At 35.7% G+C, this 16,895-nt stretch overlaps 1 protein-coding gene across 8 annotated transcripts in view; it reads left to right on the forward strand.

Annotated features, from left to right (window-relative positions):
• CEP170 (centrosomal protein 170) overlaps positions 1–16,895 on the forward strand; it is a 106,361-nt gene that overhangs the window by 64,987 nt on the left and 24,479 nt on the right. For 7 of the 8 annotated variants that reach the window (XM_049831385.1, XM_049831384.1, XM_049831387.1 and 4 more), the window contains 3 exons: positions 878–1,027; positions 7,402–7,528; positions 13,568–15,397. In XM_049831385.1, coding sequence (XP_049687342.1) covers positions 878–1,027; positions 7,402–7,528; positions 13,568–15,397 — 2,107 coding nt within the window. The remainder of the gene's footprint in view (positions 1–877; positions 1,028–7,401; positions 7,529–13,567; positions 15,398–16,895) is intronic. The other variant, XM_049831392.1, reaches the window with a different exon arrangement.

The raw sequence follows: 16,895 nt of genomic DNA on the forward strand, positions 1-16,895 counted from the left end.
TAGTGAATTTATTTCTTAGGCAGAAATTTATAAATTTTGTAAATTATATGTTTCCAAGATACAAAATATTCTCTAAAATACTTTTGAAGTATATATCAATTCTGAAGGCAATTCATATTCCTTAGTATCTGTGACTCATGAGAAATTTGACAGGCAATATGCTGGCTCTCCTGCTTAAGTCCTTATTACTAAATTGCTGTGGTAATAACATTTTTTCCAGTATTTTTCTCTGAGTAATGGTTTAAAAAGTCATGGGAAAATTACTCTGTCACAAGTGGAAGGGATTAATACAAGCATCAGTAGGAAACAGTGTAGTGGAACTATGGCAAGTCACATCTTGAATGAGATGAGTCTGTATGGTTTGTGAGACCTGGTGGACTTCTAACATCTGCTAAGTCCATAACAAATGAAAAACTGAAATTTTGTTTGTATTAGAGAAATAATTCAACAAGCATATTAGTAGCAAATGTAAGCATTTGTATTTCTTGTTTTCACTAGATAATACCAAAAATCTGAAAATTTGGTGTTCCAGTTACTGGGTTTTTTCCTTAATTAGGAAATGGACTGTAAAATGATTTTTGTAATGATTTTGCCTTTACCTTTTGTTTTTTTCATCAGTGTCATTTATTCATATCTGACCATTCCAACTAGCAGTTCCTTGAATTTTCACAGTGTTGACGTAGACTTCTGCTCTTTTTTTAATTGCTGTAGATATTTCTTCTGTTTAATTTGTAGATTTCACCAAGATGACAGATAAGCATAATACAACAACCTGTTTAAACTCACTCTCCAGCATGCTACCATCCATCCATTAACATTGAACATTGTATCAGGATGGTATTGGGTTAATGTATGTAATGGTTTGTTTCATTTTCAGGTATTTGGAGTGGATGACAGCCAGGATTATAATAGGCCTGTTATCAACGAGAACCAGAAAGATTTAGTAAAAGATTGGGCTATAAGTTCTGCTACAGTAGTGCTGGAAGAAAAAAGACCACTGAGTACAACTGGATTTCTTGACACAGAGGTAGAATTTAATTTTTCATGGTCTTCTTTTTTCTTCCAATAAGAGAGAGCACTAATAACTGACCAGTAAGTGTTAAACAGCAAACAAAGCCTTGCCTAGAAAACATTAGCTCGATCTAGAAGTATTTCATTTTTCTTAGGCCGTTATTGCATTATCAAAACTTCTCTGTCAGAGACAGCCACATTGCATCGTGAAGGTGTTTTAAATTTTGCTACCTTTCCAAGTGCACTAACACCAGTGTGTTGGAAATGTAGCAGGAGCTTCCTTGCAACATACACTTGCACAGTATGCGCTTCTTGTAAGTTATGCAGCAGAACTGAGGAAAAGCTGATTATGTTTTATAGCCCAAAGCAAGTAACTATATTAAACTTCAGAAATAAGGTGTATGCATTTAATGTGCGATACAAAGTCAGCTAGGGAAGAAATGGTAGATAATACATTTTTCCCGAAGCCAGAGGACTTCATGTTTTTACTTTCATGGTTTGAGTTCTCAAGCGAGATGCCACTCATGAGGAGTCACTTACATTAGCTGCCTCAGAAGCAGTATAATTTAATCAGCTGGTGAAAGATTAGGCAAAGGAAAATGCTGTTCTTTATATATGACTCAGAACACTCACACAAGCTAGATGTTAATCATATTTCATATTGAAATCTTGGGAGACATTCTGGTATCGTTGTGAGGGATAAACTGTAACTTGAAATGTGTTGGGAACAGAACAGGCTTACACTGGAGCAGAATTAATCTGGTAACAGTAACAAACCACACCATACTTCTGCTTACCATGGCAAACTGTTTCTGAAGTATGATCCTGTAAATTAGCAAACTTTAAATAAGCAAATTTTCTGGAATATATCAAGAGCTTACTGTGACTTTGTGTGCCTGCCATGCAAATACATTGGTTTTAGTATCTAGGAATTTGTTTCCCTAGAGAAGGTGTTCTTTATCATGGTCATATTTTAGCTACTATGCAGTCTTGATACAGTAACATACTTAGTGTATCTAGATTAGTATCTTTGAATAGTTTCTCTAAGGTTACTACTTCAAGTATTATTGGCATACAGCATGAGCATATTGTGTGGAAGAATTCAACACTCTTTGCCTTTCACCTTACTTCTTTGCAAGGACCTGTAACCACAGTCGTTCCCTCTCTTCTTTTTCATGCCTTTTGCAGCATTCAGCTCTCTTGTGCCATACCAGTTTTCAAGATTATTTAAAGTATTTATATTTTTCCCATTTCTGTGATTTGATAAGCAGCAGAAGAATGTATGATTTATTTTATAAACATAATTGAGCTTTTCAGGTGTCATATTTTACAAATAACAGGGCTTGATTTTAGAAGACTGAGACTTCTGCAATTAGAGGGCAGGTTTAAGAATCCTTCTGGCAATGGCATACTAAAACTTGCTTTGATTTAGGTTGAAATTACAAGAATGATGCCTTTTTATTACTGTGGATGCTTTGCTGAATGAAAAGGTCTTCATGTATTGGGAAGGGAATGGGTTATTTGGCATAGTCTTAATTTACAAGATTATTACGAGGCATTAGAGGGAAAAAAAGAAAATTGTTCGGTAGGTAAAGGATCAAAACTGACATAAGCAATGTAGATATAGCAAGAATTAGTGTAAGAAGAGTTGAAGACAGATGAAGATAGAAAAAAACTTAGCAGAGAAAGTTAAACAGAAGTCAGTTGATACGTATGTAGAAGTAAAAGAAGCTGATTCAGAAAAATAAAGGTAAGTTTTTGTAGTATCATAATGGGAAAATAATCATGAGGATAACTATTGAGAGAAGACTGTAATATTTGAAGTCTTATTACCAAAACTTACACTCTGTTTTATCATTAGGAAAGGGAGACGCAAATGTGTTTGATTTGTAAAGTACATGGGTATCATGTTCTCATTATATACAAGCTTTTCTGCTTGTGGTTTTTGGAAGACTTACTGCATTACTGAGCTGCAGATCATAAGTTAATAAACCTTATTGAAGATCTTGGCTAAATAGTCAGGAACCTCAGGGTAGCTCAGTCTTCCAGGCTTGCATCCACTCAGATTGTGGGTGTACCTTGTTCCAGCTGCCCATCACTGTTGTAACTATGGATGATTTAGCAGAATGAGGCGAATTCAGAACATGATTGACATAGAAAAAGCAGAGAATAAAAATTTAAGAGATTTCAATTCAGGAATATTGCAAAGATGGCTTGGGAAATCATAAAGATTTTCTAAAAATAATTTGGGGATTGAAAGATTATTCTGAACTCAAATATCTTAACTTTACAGGGCTTGTGAAGTATCATAAATGACATGCTTGGAAAGGACCTAAAAAAATGCTTGTCTTGTAAAGAAATTCACAGCTTTTCCTTTGATATGACAATCTTTGGTACTTCGGAGTAGTGTATGTCATGAGACTAAATAAAATGCAGAGTGAATGTCTGACAGTTGGATTGAGCCTGCATGCACTGGTTCTTGCCTTTTCAATGATTACAGATAGCCAGTAAAAATACTAAATTCTTCTCTTTAAAATATTTAAATGTTTTTATTTTATATATTATAAGCTGCCACTTGCCAACCAAGGTAAGTGTGATTTAAGAACAAAAATTAAATAAGATAGAGAACAAAGAGAATATTGTTGTTGTTGTTGTTGTTATTTATTCTTATGATGTGCACTCAATTAACAAAAATACTGCAGACATTTGGGCTATGATTTATCCATCCAGCTTCCATTTAATGTTCAGTGGCCCGTTATCTATACTAACCACAGTTCTTAAATAATGTACATGGTTTATCAACATTGTCTTTGATGTGCTTCTTAAGGACATACCTGGGTTTTGTTTGATTTGTGCGTTTGGGTTTTTTTTAATTTTTTGTTAAGACTGCAGCACAGTTAGAAACCTGGTTCTGCATCTGCAAGGTCATTAGTGCCATTGACTACAATGTTCCTTTTCCTGTTTTGAATGCCCATTTCATGTCTTTCCCACTGAAGATAAAATAAATAATACTGTTGACATTCTGAATACTGAATAAATTCATTCATGTAAATATTTGCTGTATAGCTTCTTAGAAGTGCAGAGTTGCTGTGTGTATTTAGAGGCTGTATTTCCTTTTGTTTGTCCTCTCTAATTAGACTAATTTCCTGTCCTTCTGTAGAGCAAACCATTCAGTCTGAAGTTTGATACTTACTTTTTGTTTGAATTTAAATGCTATACTGAAACGTAGGATGATTGTGTCACCAATGTCATATGGCTGTGAGAAGGCAAATTCGACCCTTTTATACTCTGGAAAATGTATTGCCAGAAGAAAAGGACAGTGTTGTTGCCATGGTAGAAAGTATTGGCGAAACTTCCTCTGAAATACTAGCACTAGAATTGTTACCATTCTTGGTGAAGAAGTGTAAATCCAAGACTAGAGAAGGTACAAAGAGGTCTATTCAGATTATTAAGTGAATGGAGATATACCTTACAAGAACAGATTGATATAATTCATTTAATCTAGCAAAGTAGTAGCTGAGATGGGTACAATTGCTGGGTTTTGCTGTATAAGTGGAGTAAATGCAACAGAAGGAAAAAGAACTATTTGAGATAGACATCAGTGTTGTTCCAGGAACAAATGTGAAGTCATTGGCTCTAAATAAAGTAAGTATGGAAATAGCTAAATAGGTCATCACCCCTGGAGGAGTATGGTTCTGAAGCAGGTAGAGTGGGGAGGGACTAAAAGAGCTGCTTTTAAGATGCTACTTCAATTTATGAAAGGATGGCATAATATGATTCTTACAACATGAGATGAGTGGATGACTGGAGTATGTGTCTGAAGAGATGAATTTTTTTATTATTTTTTTTTTAAGTCAGCTTATTGAAATGTATTTTTTAAAAAATAAGATTCTGCTCTGAAATGCCAAGTATTGGAGATGCTTCCATGTGTCATGTGTGTGTGGGGTGGGGGTTTTTCAGATGTAGATCCTGAAGCCCCAAATCTTCAGTCTGAATAATAAATCCACAGAAATCCATTGGTACATTTTCTGAAGATCTGTTACTCCAATTTAGTTTGTATATGTGATAAGCATAAGGGAAAGCACATTTAACATGAAGTTAAAAAGCTGCTATCTCTTACATAAACCCAGCTTTTCTGAAATACTAGGAAATTCCTTTTGGTATTCGAGAGAAGATTTGGAGGATTGCTTACTTGAGAGCCTGTAGGATGCAAATTGATATGGATTATAGGAAGAACATTAAGATAACTGAATGTGACTTTTTAAATGTGTGTTTTATAAACCTTTCACCTTTTGGATGTGCTCAAACTACTGTTAAAAGAAACTGCTTTTCATAGCTGTGTTGTTTGTGCTTGTATATACAGAGTTGGCAAAACACGTTTACATCCACTGCTATGTAGAAGATGTTTTTGTGGCAGCGTAATTACTTTCAGAGAAAATTTATCATGCTGCTTTACTATAGTTAATCTGCAAAGTCTTAATATATTTCTCTGTTTTGAAGTGGAATTCAGATTTCCAATACATATCATATCTGTATCTCTGGAATTGCTTAGGTCATTCACTAGGAACTAGTTGGAGTTTTCTATAGCAAAGATAATTAATATGTCTATCATATTTGATTTTGGCTGTAATTAAGTGTTTTATTAAAGAAGAAAGTTCACTAGTACAGACAGGAAATAGAGAAAAGAAAGAGATACAAAAGAAAAATGAGGCTTCAGCAGTAGCTGTCAATGCATAAATGCTGTACATTTTTGCATGGGTTTTTGGTAATATTCTTTCTAGCACCCTTTTCCTTGCGTTGTGTTCAGAAATGCCCATAAATAACAGAAACATTGAATTGCCTTCCTTTTCAGTTATTAGACTTCAATTTTGTAACATTTTGATTCTAAGAAATGAATTTATAATGTGGAAATTTGAATAGTTCAAACAAATTATTTGGAGCATCTCTGAGTTACTACATTCATAGTATTCTAAAAGAGATTCGTGAAGTTGCACTTGTTTGCATTAATTAGTCATCCATTACATCAGGAGAAATTCAAGATCATAAATTCAAGTCTTCTCAAATGCCTGAGTAACTTTTGATTTCAAAGAAGTGATCATATACTAGATGACATTGTTCACCATTCCATTTCTGCTAAATAAATTTTATAAAATTTAGAGAGTTGGTTTCTGGTCAAAGACTAGAATCCCAGAGTTGCCAAGGCATTAGGCAAAAATCAGTTTCGAATAGAAGTGCCAGAATTTGAACAGGCATCAGAGCTTCAGCCAACCTTTGAAATAGCTCCAACAAATTTCCTTATTAAGCAAGTTACTGGTATCTGTGTCCTTCCCATCTCTTCTTCTGATCTTGAATTGTGATTTCTCGTTTGACTTGTCTATGGTTACGTAACTCCTTTGTAACTGTAGTCAGTGACTTCTGTCATTTACAGTGCTTTGTCTTTTGAATCCAATAAATTATATGTGTAAACTTCTGTAAAGCCTTTGACAACTGTATGCTGTGTTTGTGCGGGCATGTGTGCACATACATGCGTCGACAGTTGCCTGCTGTCTTTCTTTGAAGACGTGAGCAAGAGAGACTATGATATATTGGATAAAGCAGTTATATTGCATTGTATTTAGAAGTCAGTTTGGGGGGAGGGTGGGAACTTAAAATACTATAACAACACAACATAAAAAGATGGTTTAATTTTATATTTATTTTTTTACATTTTAAAAATGCTCAAGGTTTCAAAAGGCTTACTGTCAAGAAAGTATATTAATTTCCATTCTAAGTCAGCTGCAAAAAATAATCAGATACTGATTACATTGACTTTACTGTTACCCAGTAGAGCGGTTTAAAACTAATCTTTGCTTCTTTTTTTTGTTTAGGCCAAACAAATAATTTGATCTTCCTTCCTTTCCATCACAAGTTATCTTACTCTTTCAGTCCGTAAGATAGTCTTTCTGTAATGAAGTAAATACAATATTTCTTCTGAACCAAGAGGGTCTTCTAAACTGGTAAAATGTCACTTTCTCGTCTTGAAGCACGTTTTTAATTTTTGAACACCTACACCCCATGTTTTTTTCCTACCCTTCTGAGCTGAGGACTGAAATAACCTGGTTTTAAAACTAGCACATGTTATAGTATGTTTTATATAGGTCCTGATGTTTAGAAGTGCACTGCACTAGGAAAAGCTGTTTATTCTGTATTGATTCTGCAACTATATAGATTTTGTTTATTTGTTTGTTTGCCATTCTAGAGCTGGTAACTCTAAAATTTAGTGAGGTAAACTCCTTTTTCAGTTTTCTCCAGGAAAATAGTGTCTGACATCTCTGTTCAGGAAAAACCTGGAAAGAGGACATGTTTTTTATCAAACAGTTGTAATTTTTCTTCTGCTTTTTTCTTCTTTAGGAAGGTTCTACTGCCCCTGGAAGTAAACGTTGGGTATCACAATGGGCCAGTTTGGCTGCTAATCACACACGTCATGACCAAGATGACATCCGATTGGAGTCTTCTGTGCCTGCTCCATTAGAAAACGGTATTAAAAGCTGTTCTTATTATAATTTGAAGAAACCTATGAAAGGGAGAAAAGAGCGATTGGGTATCTACATAAGCAGCTTTTTTACTCTTGGTACCTCATCTTCACCGGAAGTTTGTTCGTGTTATTGAAAAGAAACAGCATAAAAATGAGCTCAACGGTAGTGTTGTTTGGCGTGGCAGAAGAGTGCCAATATTAAACTGAATAACTAAAACAAAAAATACAAAACCTGTTTAATATTAAAGAAACGTTCACTTGAATGGACTTCGGGTTGGTGTGCATAGTATGTTTCTTTCCTTACATTTTTCTCAGTACTGACCCCAAAATCCACTGCTTTAGTGGATTAACAGTTAAACAGTCCAACTTGAGACTTCATTACTCAGTTGTTATTCAGCTGAAGCATAGCATACTTCCTTATCTTGGAAACAAAAAAACCCTATGTTTCTTGAAAACCATAGAAACCTTCTTAATCTCGCTTCCTCGTGAGTGGCAGATGTTTGGACTATGTCTCTCCTTAGTGAAACTATTCACATTTCTTATTGCAAGTGGTTGGTTCTTTAAGAACTACACTCTTGGCTATAAAGAAGTTGCTTACCTTACTTTACTTCTCATCTGCTGTTTTTCTTCCTCTCAATTTCACCTTAGAGATGATGATTTAACACAGAATTCTAGTGTAATTCTTACACTGGTAGTTGTGTATTGAGGTGGAGTTAATGTAGCTCTTCATTACAAAATTGACTGGTAACTACAAAGGGATGTCATATTAATGAATGTTTCATATTCTGAAAGTGATATGCTGTTTAGTGATCAAGAAGTAACTAATTATCAGTCTACTACTTGAGATATGTTTTTTGTCCTGCAATTCCAGTATTTCCTCTTATTCCAGCTGACTTTGAAGTTTTCAGCATCAAAACAAAGTTTAAAAGGTTAGGGGAAAAAATGTGGTTTAGAAGTAGAAATGCTCTTCTGTGTACACTACTTCAGAAGATCTACTACCATCTACAGAACATGCCAAATAACCTCGTTAGACATTGGTGAGTAGAATAAACTATTTTTTTTTCTATAGTTCTCAGCAGTGTTCTAGGTCGGATTTTTTTTCTTTCTTTTTTCCCCAAAGTTACATGCACAAGTGTAATGTCTGTTCTCTACTTTTATTGTTATAGCTGCTGACATTCTTCAGATTTTCAAGAATCCTTGTCTGTTACAATTTCAGAGCCAGCTACATCTTTGACCTATAAGTTAGTCTCTCAGAAGACTGCATTTTCAACTGACAAAATGAAGTCTTTGCTGCTTTGAGTGGAACCATGTGATTCTCTTGCTGCTTAACTGCAGACCTCGTCCCAGCACTCTGCCCAGCAGTCAGGCCTTCTGCAGAAAAAAAAAAATTGCCTATTACCAAGTTCTCCGTTTTTTTGCTGTTTTTTTTCCCCAGCCACCTTCCTCAGGTCCTCAGACCAGTGTAAAAGCATAGTGATACAGATTTCTCTAAAGTGTTTATCTATTCCATATGACATGTTTAAAAAAAAAAAAAAAGAGGGGGTGGCAAAACCCCAATAATTATGTTTTCCATATTTTTCTGCCCAAATTTTTGGTTTCTTGGTAAGTTTAGATAACTCTCTTTGTTCCCAGCCCAGGTTAGATGAACTGAACCATTGTCTGAACTGCTCAATCTTGAATCCCATAGGTGATAATTACATTTTTTTTCTTTCAAATTTCCTCTATTTCTCCTACAACACCTTAACTTAGTTGTAACTAATAAATACATTTCCTAAGTGGATTTGTGATATATTTATTTTATTGCCCTCAGATTTTAGATAACACTAATAAAATAATTCGGATACTTGCTGTGTTCTGTTTATAGATCTTACCTGTACAATTTATTCTTTACTGGAAAAAAGCCATTCAGCTTCTTCACAAAAGAGTTTAGCTTTAATACTGTATATTATTCTGGCACAGTGAAAGGATAAGAAAGAACATGACTTTTAATTCTAAAGTTGAATAAATAACTTGACTACTTTAAAAAAAAAATATGTTAAATTGAAATATTATTGGAAATTTCTTCCAAAATGAAGCTGCTGTTATGTATTGATTAGTAACTGAATTTCTATTCAGGTTCATATTCAGCAGATGAAAGTGTATGTAAGCATGTTTAACTTGTTTATCAAATACAGTTATTTTTCTGATAATTTACTTTTTGAAGTAAGTTAACATGGCTGTAAAATCATAGAAGGTGAGGCCATTTAGTAAAGCAAGCAATAAAATACATTCCAACTTCACAGTCTCATTTTACTTTTTGGGGAAGTTTACAAAGAAATTTTACTTTTGATGTTGCACAATGCAGACTTCTGTATCAATGCATGGAATAATTCTTATCAGTAACTCCTGCTTCTATAGTAGCTTTTTCACCCCTCATAGCAGTTGAACTTTGCATAGTATACTAAAGGTCAAAGGAGATGGAAGGGGGAAAAATTAAATTACCTGATATACCTTGTATATAGAATAATGGAAACAAATTTTGCACAATTTGGAATGATCAGGTATACATACAGGGCACTTAAAATCAGAGCTCTCAAGACTCATCCTTTGGGTGGTTAATCAGGGGCTTGGGGTTTTGGGGGGCTTTTATATTGTTTTAAACTGTCACTTTCAGATGGGACCCTAACTAGGATCTTCTTCAGAGATGAATGCTTCTTTTACCATTATAAGAACTTTATGATTTAAGTGAAGCAACTACTGTCTAGTGCATATCCATACTGCAAGAATTCTAAAATACTTAAGGAGAAATCCAGAAAGCATTCAAGCATCAAAGACGTAATGAAAATGCAATTTGATATGTATGTCCAAAGACAAATTCACAAAATCTGTCTTGTTGACTTAGATGCCTGTATTTTCCTTAGAAATCTTGGTAGTTAATCTTCACATAACGTGTATAGCCAAAGACAGCGCTGAACAACTCCACGCTTTTCTTCTACCAAAGTCTGTTTGAAATCCACTAAGAAGCAAGTTACGTGCCTAAATATATGTAAAAGATTTGGTCTGGTAGGTATGCCTTAGAGAAGTCAATCTTCACAGATAGCAATCACATTGATTTTTCATTGAACCTTCCATTTTTTTATAATTTCCAAGAAAAATAGTCCAGGAATTAGAAAACCTTGCTTAGATTTCAGAGATACCTCCTGCTTCTCAAATGAGTGTCCTAACATGGATTATACAAAAAAAAAGGTGTGAGTCATTTCGCATTCTTCATCAAAGGTGTGGCACTGTGCAAAGAGAAAAGAAAGATTGAAGAGCTCAGGTAGAAAATAGCAGATGTGTACAACTGTACATTATAGACAACTATATACACACGGTATGATTGTTGATAATCAATTAAGTGCTTGGAGAATTCTTGCAGAGAGGGAAGCCCTATACTCTGGTTTATATTCCTGGAACAATAAATGTTGGTGGCTAGCCTTGACAGAAAGATCCCAACAGGGTATGCAGAGCAATTGTTTATACATCTTCCCTGGTGAAAAGTGAATTGCCAGATGTGTGTTAGTAAGTGTGTCATGTTATATTGCAACAACTGGCAAATGAAATTGCAAAAAGAATTATTTTCTGTCCAAACATTTGAAATCAGAGCAATTCATAGAGCAATTCATATTCTCTCTGAGTAGTAAAGGCTGGTTTCTGACAGCTCAACTGCTATGTTTGTTAAATGGACAAGGAGGGCAGAGTCATCACTGTGGAAAAATAAAGTTTGGTTCTAAAATGGGGGTATTCACCATCAATTATTCCTTACAACAGTTCATGGGATGGCCATATTTTTCTGCCTAAAGAGCATTCTATATCCAGTAAGAATTCAATGAAAGTGCTCTAGCAGTAGTACTCATTCTTTTGAGGCTTTTTATACTTCTGTGTATTTCTATACTACAGTGTCTTGTATGGGTTAAAAACATTCTTTTTGCTTTCTCAACCGTAGTAAGTTCTTTCTTCATGAGTAGGACTTTTCAATACTGCTGGAAGAGTGTCTCCCAGCACTGCAGCCTCTTCCTTGAGGGGAGGTCTCAAGACCTTGAGCTGTGGAACAGGCAAGTGGGAGGATCTTACTCTATTCAGTAGCTTTGAAATCTGGTGCTGAATGTGTTTAGGAATGTAAGACTTGCTTTCCCCTCCCTGTCATAATGGTGTGCTGCTATAACAGTGATTTGTTGTGTACCTATTTTAACCTACTGTGAGAGCATAATAACTCTACGTTCATATATAGGGTCCTGGTGTACACAGCTGGCTAAAAGAGTGATTTCAGAGAGAGCATATCTTACGTAGCTCAAATTCTTCTATTGATGAAAACTTTCTTTTTTACATGAGAGTGATCCTAGCCCAAATTATGGAAAGTATATACTGAAATTACAATGAAGCAGGAAAAAATATAATAGTCCCTCTGCAAGAATGACACAAATGTTCATGAAGTGCCCCCTTTCCCAGTATACAGTCACAGAGTGTCAGCAAGGTAGTAATTAGCCAAAGATGCCACACAAACAGGCGATTGTTCAATCGCAACCAAAATTATCCATGTTTGGGAAGAAATTCTGCCTGTTTACAGCAGAGCAGGAGGAGGGGATTTTGTTCTGTCTTTGCAGTCTTACCCTGCTTCTGAAATTACTCCTTCCCTTTTTCTGCAATATGCTAGTTTTAGAAAGTACACTTTTGGAAGATGGCTTTTTCTGTCCTGGCCACATCTCTGTGATAAACCAGAAAGGGTTCATTGTAGTAATTCCATTGCAACCTTTTAGACATTGCTTTCATAGACACGTGCTCTGTATCAGGACTTTGGATTGTGTACAATGAACTGTTCTTTTGTATGACACTCTTAACATTCTACTTCTAGTAATACAGAAATATTTTTTTGATATATGTGATCTTTTCAATCAGGAAATACCCATTCTGAATTATGTTAGTACATGATGTTGTTCGGGTTTTATTACAAAATGTATTGCAACAGTGAAATGAAAGAACATAGCTAGTTATGTACACCTTATTACAGTTCAGAGGTAGTTAATGTAATTCACAAACAGAGTTTCCACACTGTAATAAGAGGAGTGTTTCCATTCTTTCCTGTAAAGAGGAAATTATGACTAATGAGAATAGGGCAGGCACTAATGGGCTAAAGTAGAGACAGTCCAGCTGATGTTAAAAAATAAAAAAAGTATTTTAAGAGTTATCTACTCGGGTAGCTTATAGGGGTAGTCAAATCTCCATCAGCTGAGATTTTTAAGAACTTGTGAAATGTTTTTAAACATGTATTTGTCGAAGTATAATTGATCGTGCCATAGAACAGAGGGATAGACTACTGACTTTTTTTCAGTTGTTTTATGTTGTTTTATTAGTGTCCTGGTTTCAGCTGGGATAGAGTTAATTTTCTTCCTAGTAGCTAGAATAGTGCTGTGTTTTGGATTTAGTATGAGAATAACGTTGATAACACACTAATGTTTTTAGTTGTTGCTAAGTAGTGCTTACACTAAGTCAAGGACTTTTCAGCTTCTCATGCCCAGCCAGCGAGAAAGCTGGAGGGGCACAAGAAGCTGGGAGGGGACACAGCCAGGAGAGCTGACCCAAACTAGCTAAAGGAGTATTCCATACCATGTGACATCATGCTCAACATATAAACTGAGGGGGGAGTTGGCCTGGGGGGCAGGGATCACTGCTTGGGGACTGCTGGGCATCGGTCAGTGCGTGGTGAACAATTGCATTGTGCATCGCTTGTTTTGTATATTCTTTTTTATTATTATTATTGTTGTTATTGTTATTTATTTTCTCTTCCTTTGCTGCCCTATTAAACTGTCTTTATTTCAACCAACGAGATTTACTTTTATTTTTTGATTCTCTTGCCCATCCCACTGAGGGTAGGAAGGAGTAAGTGAGCAGCTGTGTGGTTGCCAGTAGTTGCTGGCTGGGCTTAAACCATGACAATTAGTCTTACGCAGCCTTAAGAATTTAATGCTTCTGTTTACCTTGCTATTGAATGACTTCTCAAATATTTTTTTTCTTTTTCATTTTTAGACACAGACATCAGTGAGTCTGGTATTTCCATCAGAAGCACTGGTTCAGCTGCTTCTATGACCAGCCAAGGTGAGCGAAAGAGAAGAACACTTCCCCAGCTTCCCAAAGAGGAGAAAGTGAATGAAAGCTCAAAAGTAAAAACTGTATCTCATCAGAGATCAGAAATAGGTGAAAAGCAAGACACTGAACTTCAGGAGAAAGAAACTCCAGTTCGTGCCTCAGATGCTGACGGCAGAAGTATAGCTAAGTCAAGCAGAACAATGAATGGTCTTTCGCCCAAAGCTACTGGAGACAAAGTTTTTTCTTTCCCCAGCTCTTCCAGTAAAGAGAGAGTTGAAACTGGCAGAGAAACTTCTGTGGTGAAACAAGCTTTAGCAAAAATTCAACAACAAGAAAGAAAGGAGCAAGGACACTGGACACCCACAAAATTATCCTCTACAAAACCTGCTACAAACCAGGTTGAGAAAGGTAGGGAAGAGATTGCTATGTCACCCAAAACTTCAGATAGTCAAGACAAAGCTCCTGGACATGTTACAGATAAAGCAGAAATTAAATTGGTGCAGAGTGAGGCAAAAAGAAGAAAAAATGAAGAAACTCTTAAAGGACAAAGTCCTAAAGCATCTGGAGGAGAAAAAAAGGAATCTTCAAAACCATTAGTGAGGCAAGGTAGCTTTACTATAGATAAGCCTAGCACAAATATACCTATAGAACTTATTCCTCACATTAATAAGCAAAGTGGATCTGCTGCCCCTTTAGCACCTGCAAACAGGATACGTGACAGAAGTGATTCAATGGACACCGATTCCAGTCTAGATACAACACTCATTTTAAAAGACACAGAAGCTGTAATGGCTTTTCTTGAAGCTAAATTGCGTGAAGAAAATAAAACTGATGAAGGTCCTGAGACTCCTAGCTATAACAGAGATAATTCCATATCACCAGAATCAGATGTAGATACAGCCAGTACAATCAGTCTCGTTACTGGTGACACTGAAAGAAAATCTACGCAGAAGCGGAAGAGCTTTACAACCTTATATAAAGATAGATGTTCGTCTGGTTCCCCTTCAAAGGATGTTTTAAAATCTTCTGCAACCAGTGCCAGAGAAAAGATGGAGAAGAAAACAAAAAGTCGATCTTCAGATGGTGGGTCTAGAGCTGATGCTCGCAAAACTGTGCAGTCCAGTGGAAGAATGAGACAACCATCAGTAGATTTGACAGATGATGACCAAACATCCAGCGTACCTCATTCTGCCATTTCTGATATCTTATCATCTGACCAGGAAACCTACTCTGGCAAATCACATGGAAGAGTTCCTTTTGCTTCAGCAGATGAACTTTTACATTCTAAGATGGAAGGAAAGTCAGCTAAATCAAAAGCCTCTCCTGTTGCACTTGGGCAATCTAGTAAATCTACCACTCTTCCAAGACCTCGTCCTACAAGGACTTCTCTCTTGCGCAGAGCACGGCTTGGTGAAGCCTCAGATAGCGAGCTTGCTGATGCCGATAAGGCTTCAGTGGCTTCCGAAGTGTCCACTACAAGTTCTACGTCAAAACCTCCATCAGGGAGGAGAAGTATTTCCAGAATAGACTTACTTGCTCAACCTCGCAGAACTCGACTTGGCTCTTTATCAGCACGTAGTGATTCTGAAGCAACAATAACTAGAAGCACTGCCTCATCTCGTACCCCAGAAGCTATTATCAGAAGTGGTGCAAGGTTAACATCAGTAGGAGATAGTAGTAAAGTTTCTGCTAGAACTCGAGCCAATAGCATTTCTCGACTTTCAGATTCAAAATCCAAGTCTTTGGCTTCAGCTCATAATTCTCCCTCAGGTATGTGAGATTATTTGAACTAGTCTTATACAATACCAGGTGTTTTTCATGTGTGGAAATGTTTTTTATTTTTTTTAAGGAACAGTTCTTATGAAACATTTGTTGCGTTTTAATTGATGCAGTCTTTCTCTTTGGAGCAAGAGGCTTCCTTGTCAGGGCTTGTGGATGTTTCTTACTTAAAATCATAAACACAAGAAATTGTAATCCTTTAACTATTTGGATATTTTTTTTAACTTGAAATAGTAATAAAGAATGGCATTCAAATGAGGCAACACTGATTTGTATTAGTAGAAAAACAGCAGAGATCTCTTTGCTCAAGTGGTAGTAGTGGAAGTTCAGAAGGTCAGCAGCACTTTTTTCTACATAGAAGGTATTTATTTGTAAGGTAGGCTTGTAAATATTCTCAACAGCAAGCATTCCCTGCGGTATACCCTGAGTATCTGTAGGATAATTAGAATTTAGGGTTAGCTTCCAGAACTACAAAACTGAAGTTTGTTTGAGAAGGATAACAATAATGAAGTAAAAAATGGAAATATTAAACACAAACACTACCTAACTAAATATTGTAAAGTTAAGTAATTTATATTAAAACGTTTGCCTTGCTGTAGTTTCTGTTCTCTGTTCCAAATCATGACAATTTATGACTTCATCCTGATTTCCAAATCACGTTGATCTTCTTTTGTGTTGTAGTTTCTTTACTATAATGTTGTCTTATGTATGGAAGGAAAAATCCATAGAATTGATTAATTTTAACCTACTATTCTGTTAGAAGTTAACATAACACTTTAAGTGCAAGCAGTGTGAAAGACTGCTAGTTTTTTTCCAAAAGCAATATTAAATCAACCAAAATTAAAATGTGGCAGTTCTAAATAAGTGAACTTACATGTGGAATGAATATCTAAAATTGATGTCCTCTTGCTTTTTGAATTGTCATACTACCATCTGGACCTTATTTGTAGCCAATCCACAATCTAAGAAAAAATGAATGGAAAAGCTTCCAATCTTGTGTGTTGCAACTGAGATTATATATTCTCCCTTACTGCTTCCCATTCAGAGTTGATATAAAGATCTGTAATATTTACATTTCCCACAGTCCTACTGCCCTTTTGTTGCTTGTGTATCATAAGTGTACCTTTTTAGGATTCTTAGCAGCGTTTATTCTCCAGACAGGTATCTTTTGGCTCTGTCATTTATTAGTTGAATAGAAATTTCTGTAGAGATACAAACAAGGTGTTCACTGAACTATAAAGTTGAATCTGTTTAATATTATGACAGGTGTCTACAAAGATACAAAAAAAAGGTGAAACGTAAGAGAAAAACTGTCCTTCCTCATAAGATGTCATTGGAAAAGTAGTATGTTTTCAATTTTAATCAAAGTTTTAAATTGTTGTATGCAGCCTGAAAGGTGGCAACATTAGGTCAAGGAAGAGTGTCAGTTAAGACTGCTTCTATATGTTTACTTTAATAATTAACACTAGTTCACATTGCGATGTTGCTG

This window comes from Accipiter gentilis, chromosome 28 (genome assembly GCF_929443795.1).
Source record: "Accipiter gentilis chromosome 28, bAccGen1.1, whole genome shotgun sequence".
Classification (NCBI taxonomy): domain Eukaryota; kingdom Metazoa; phylum Chordata; class Aves; order Accipitriformes; family Accipitridae; genus Astur; species Astur gentilis.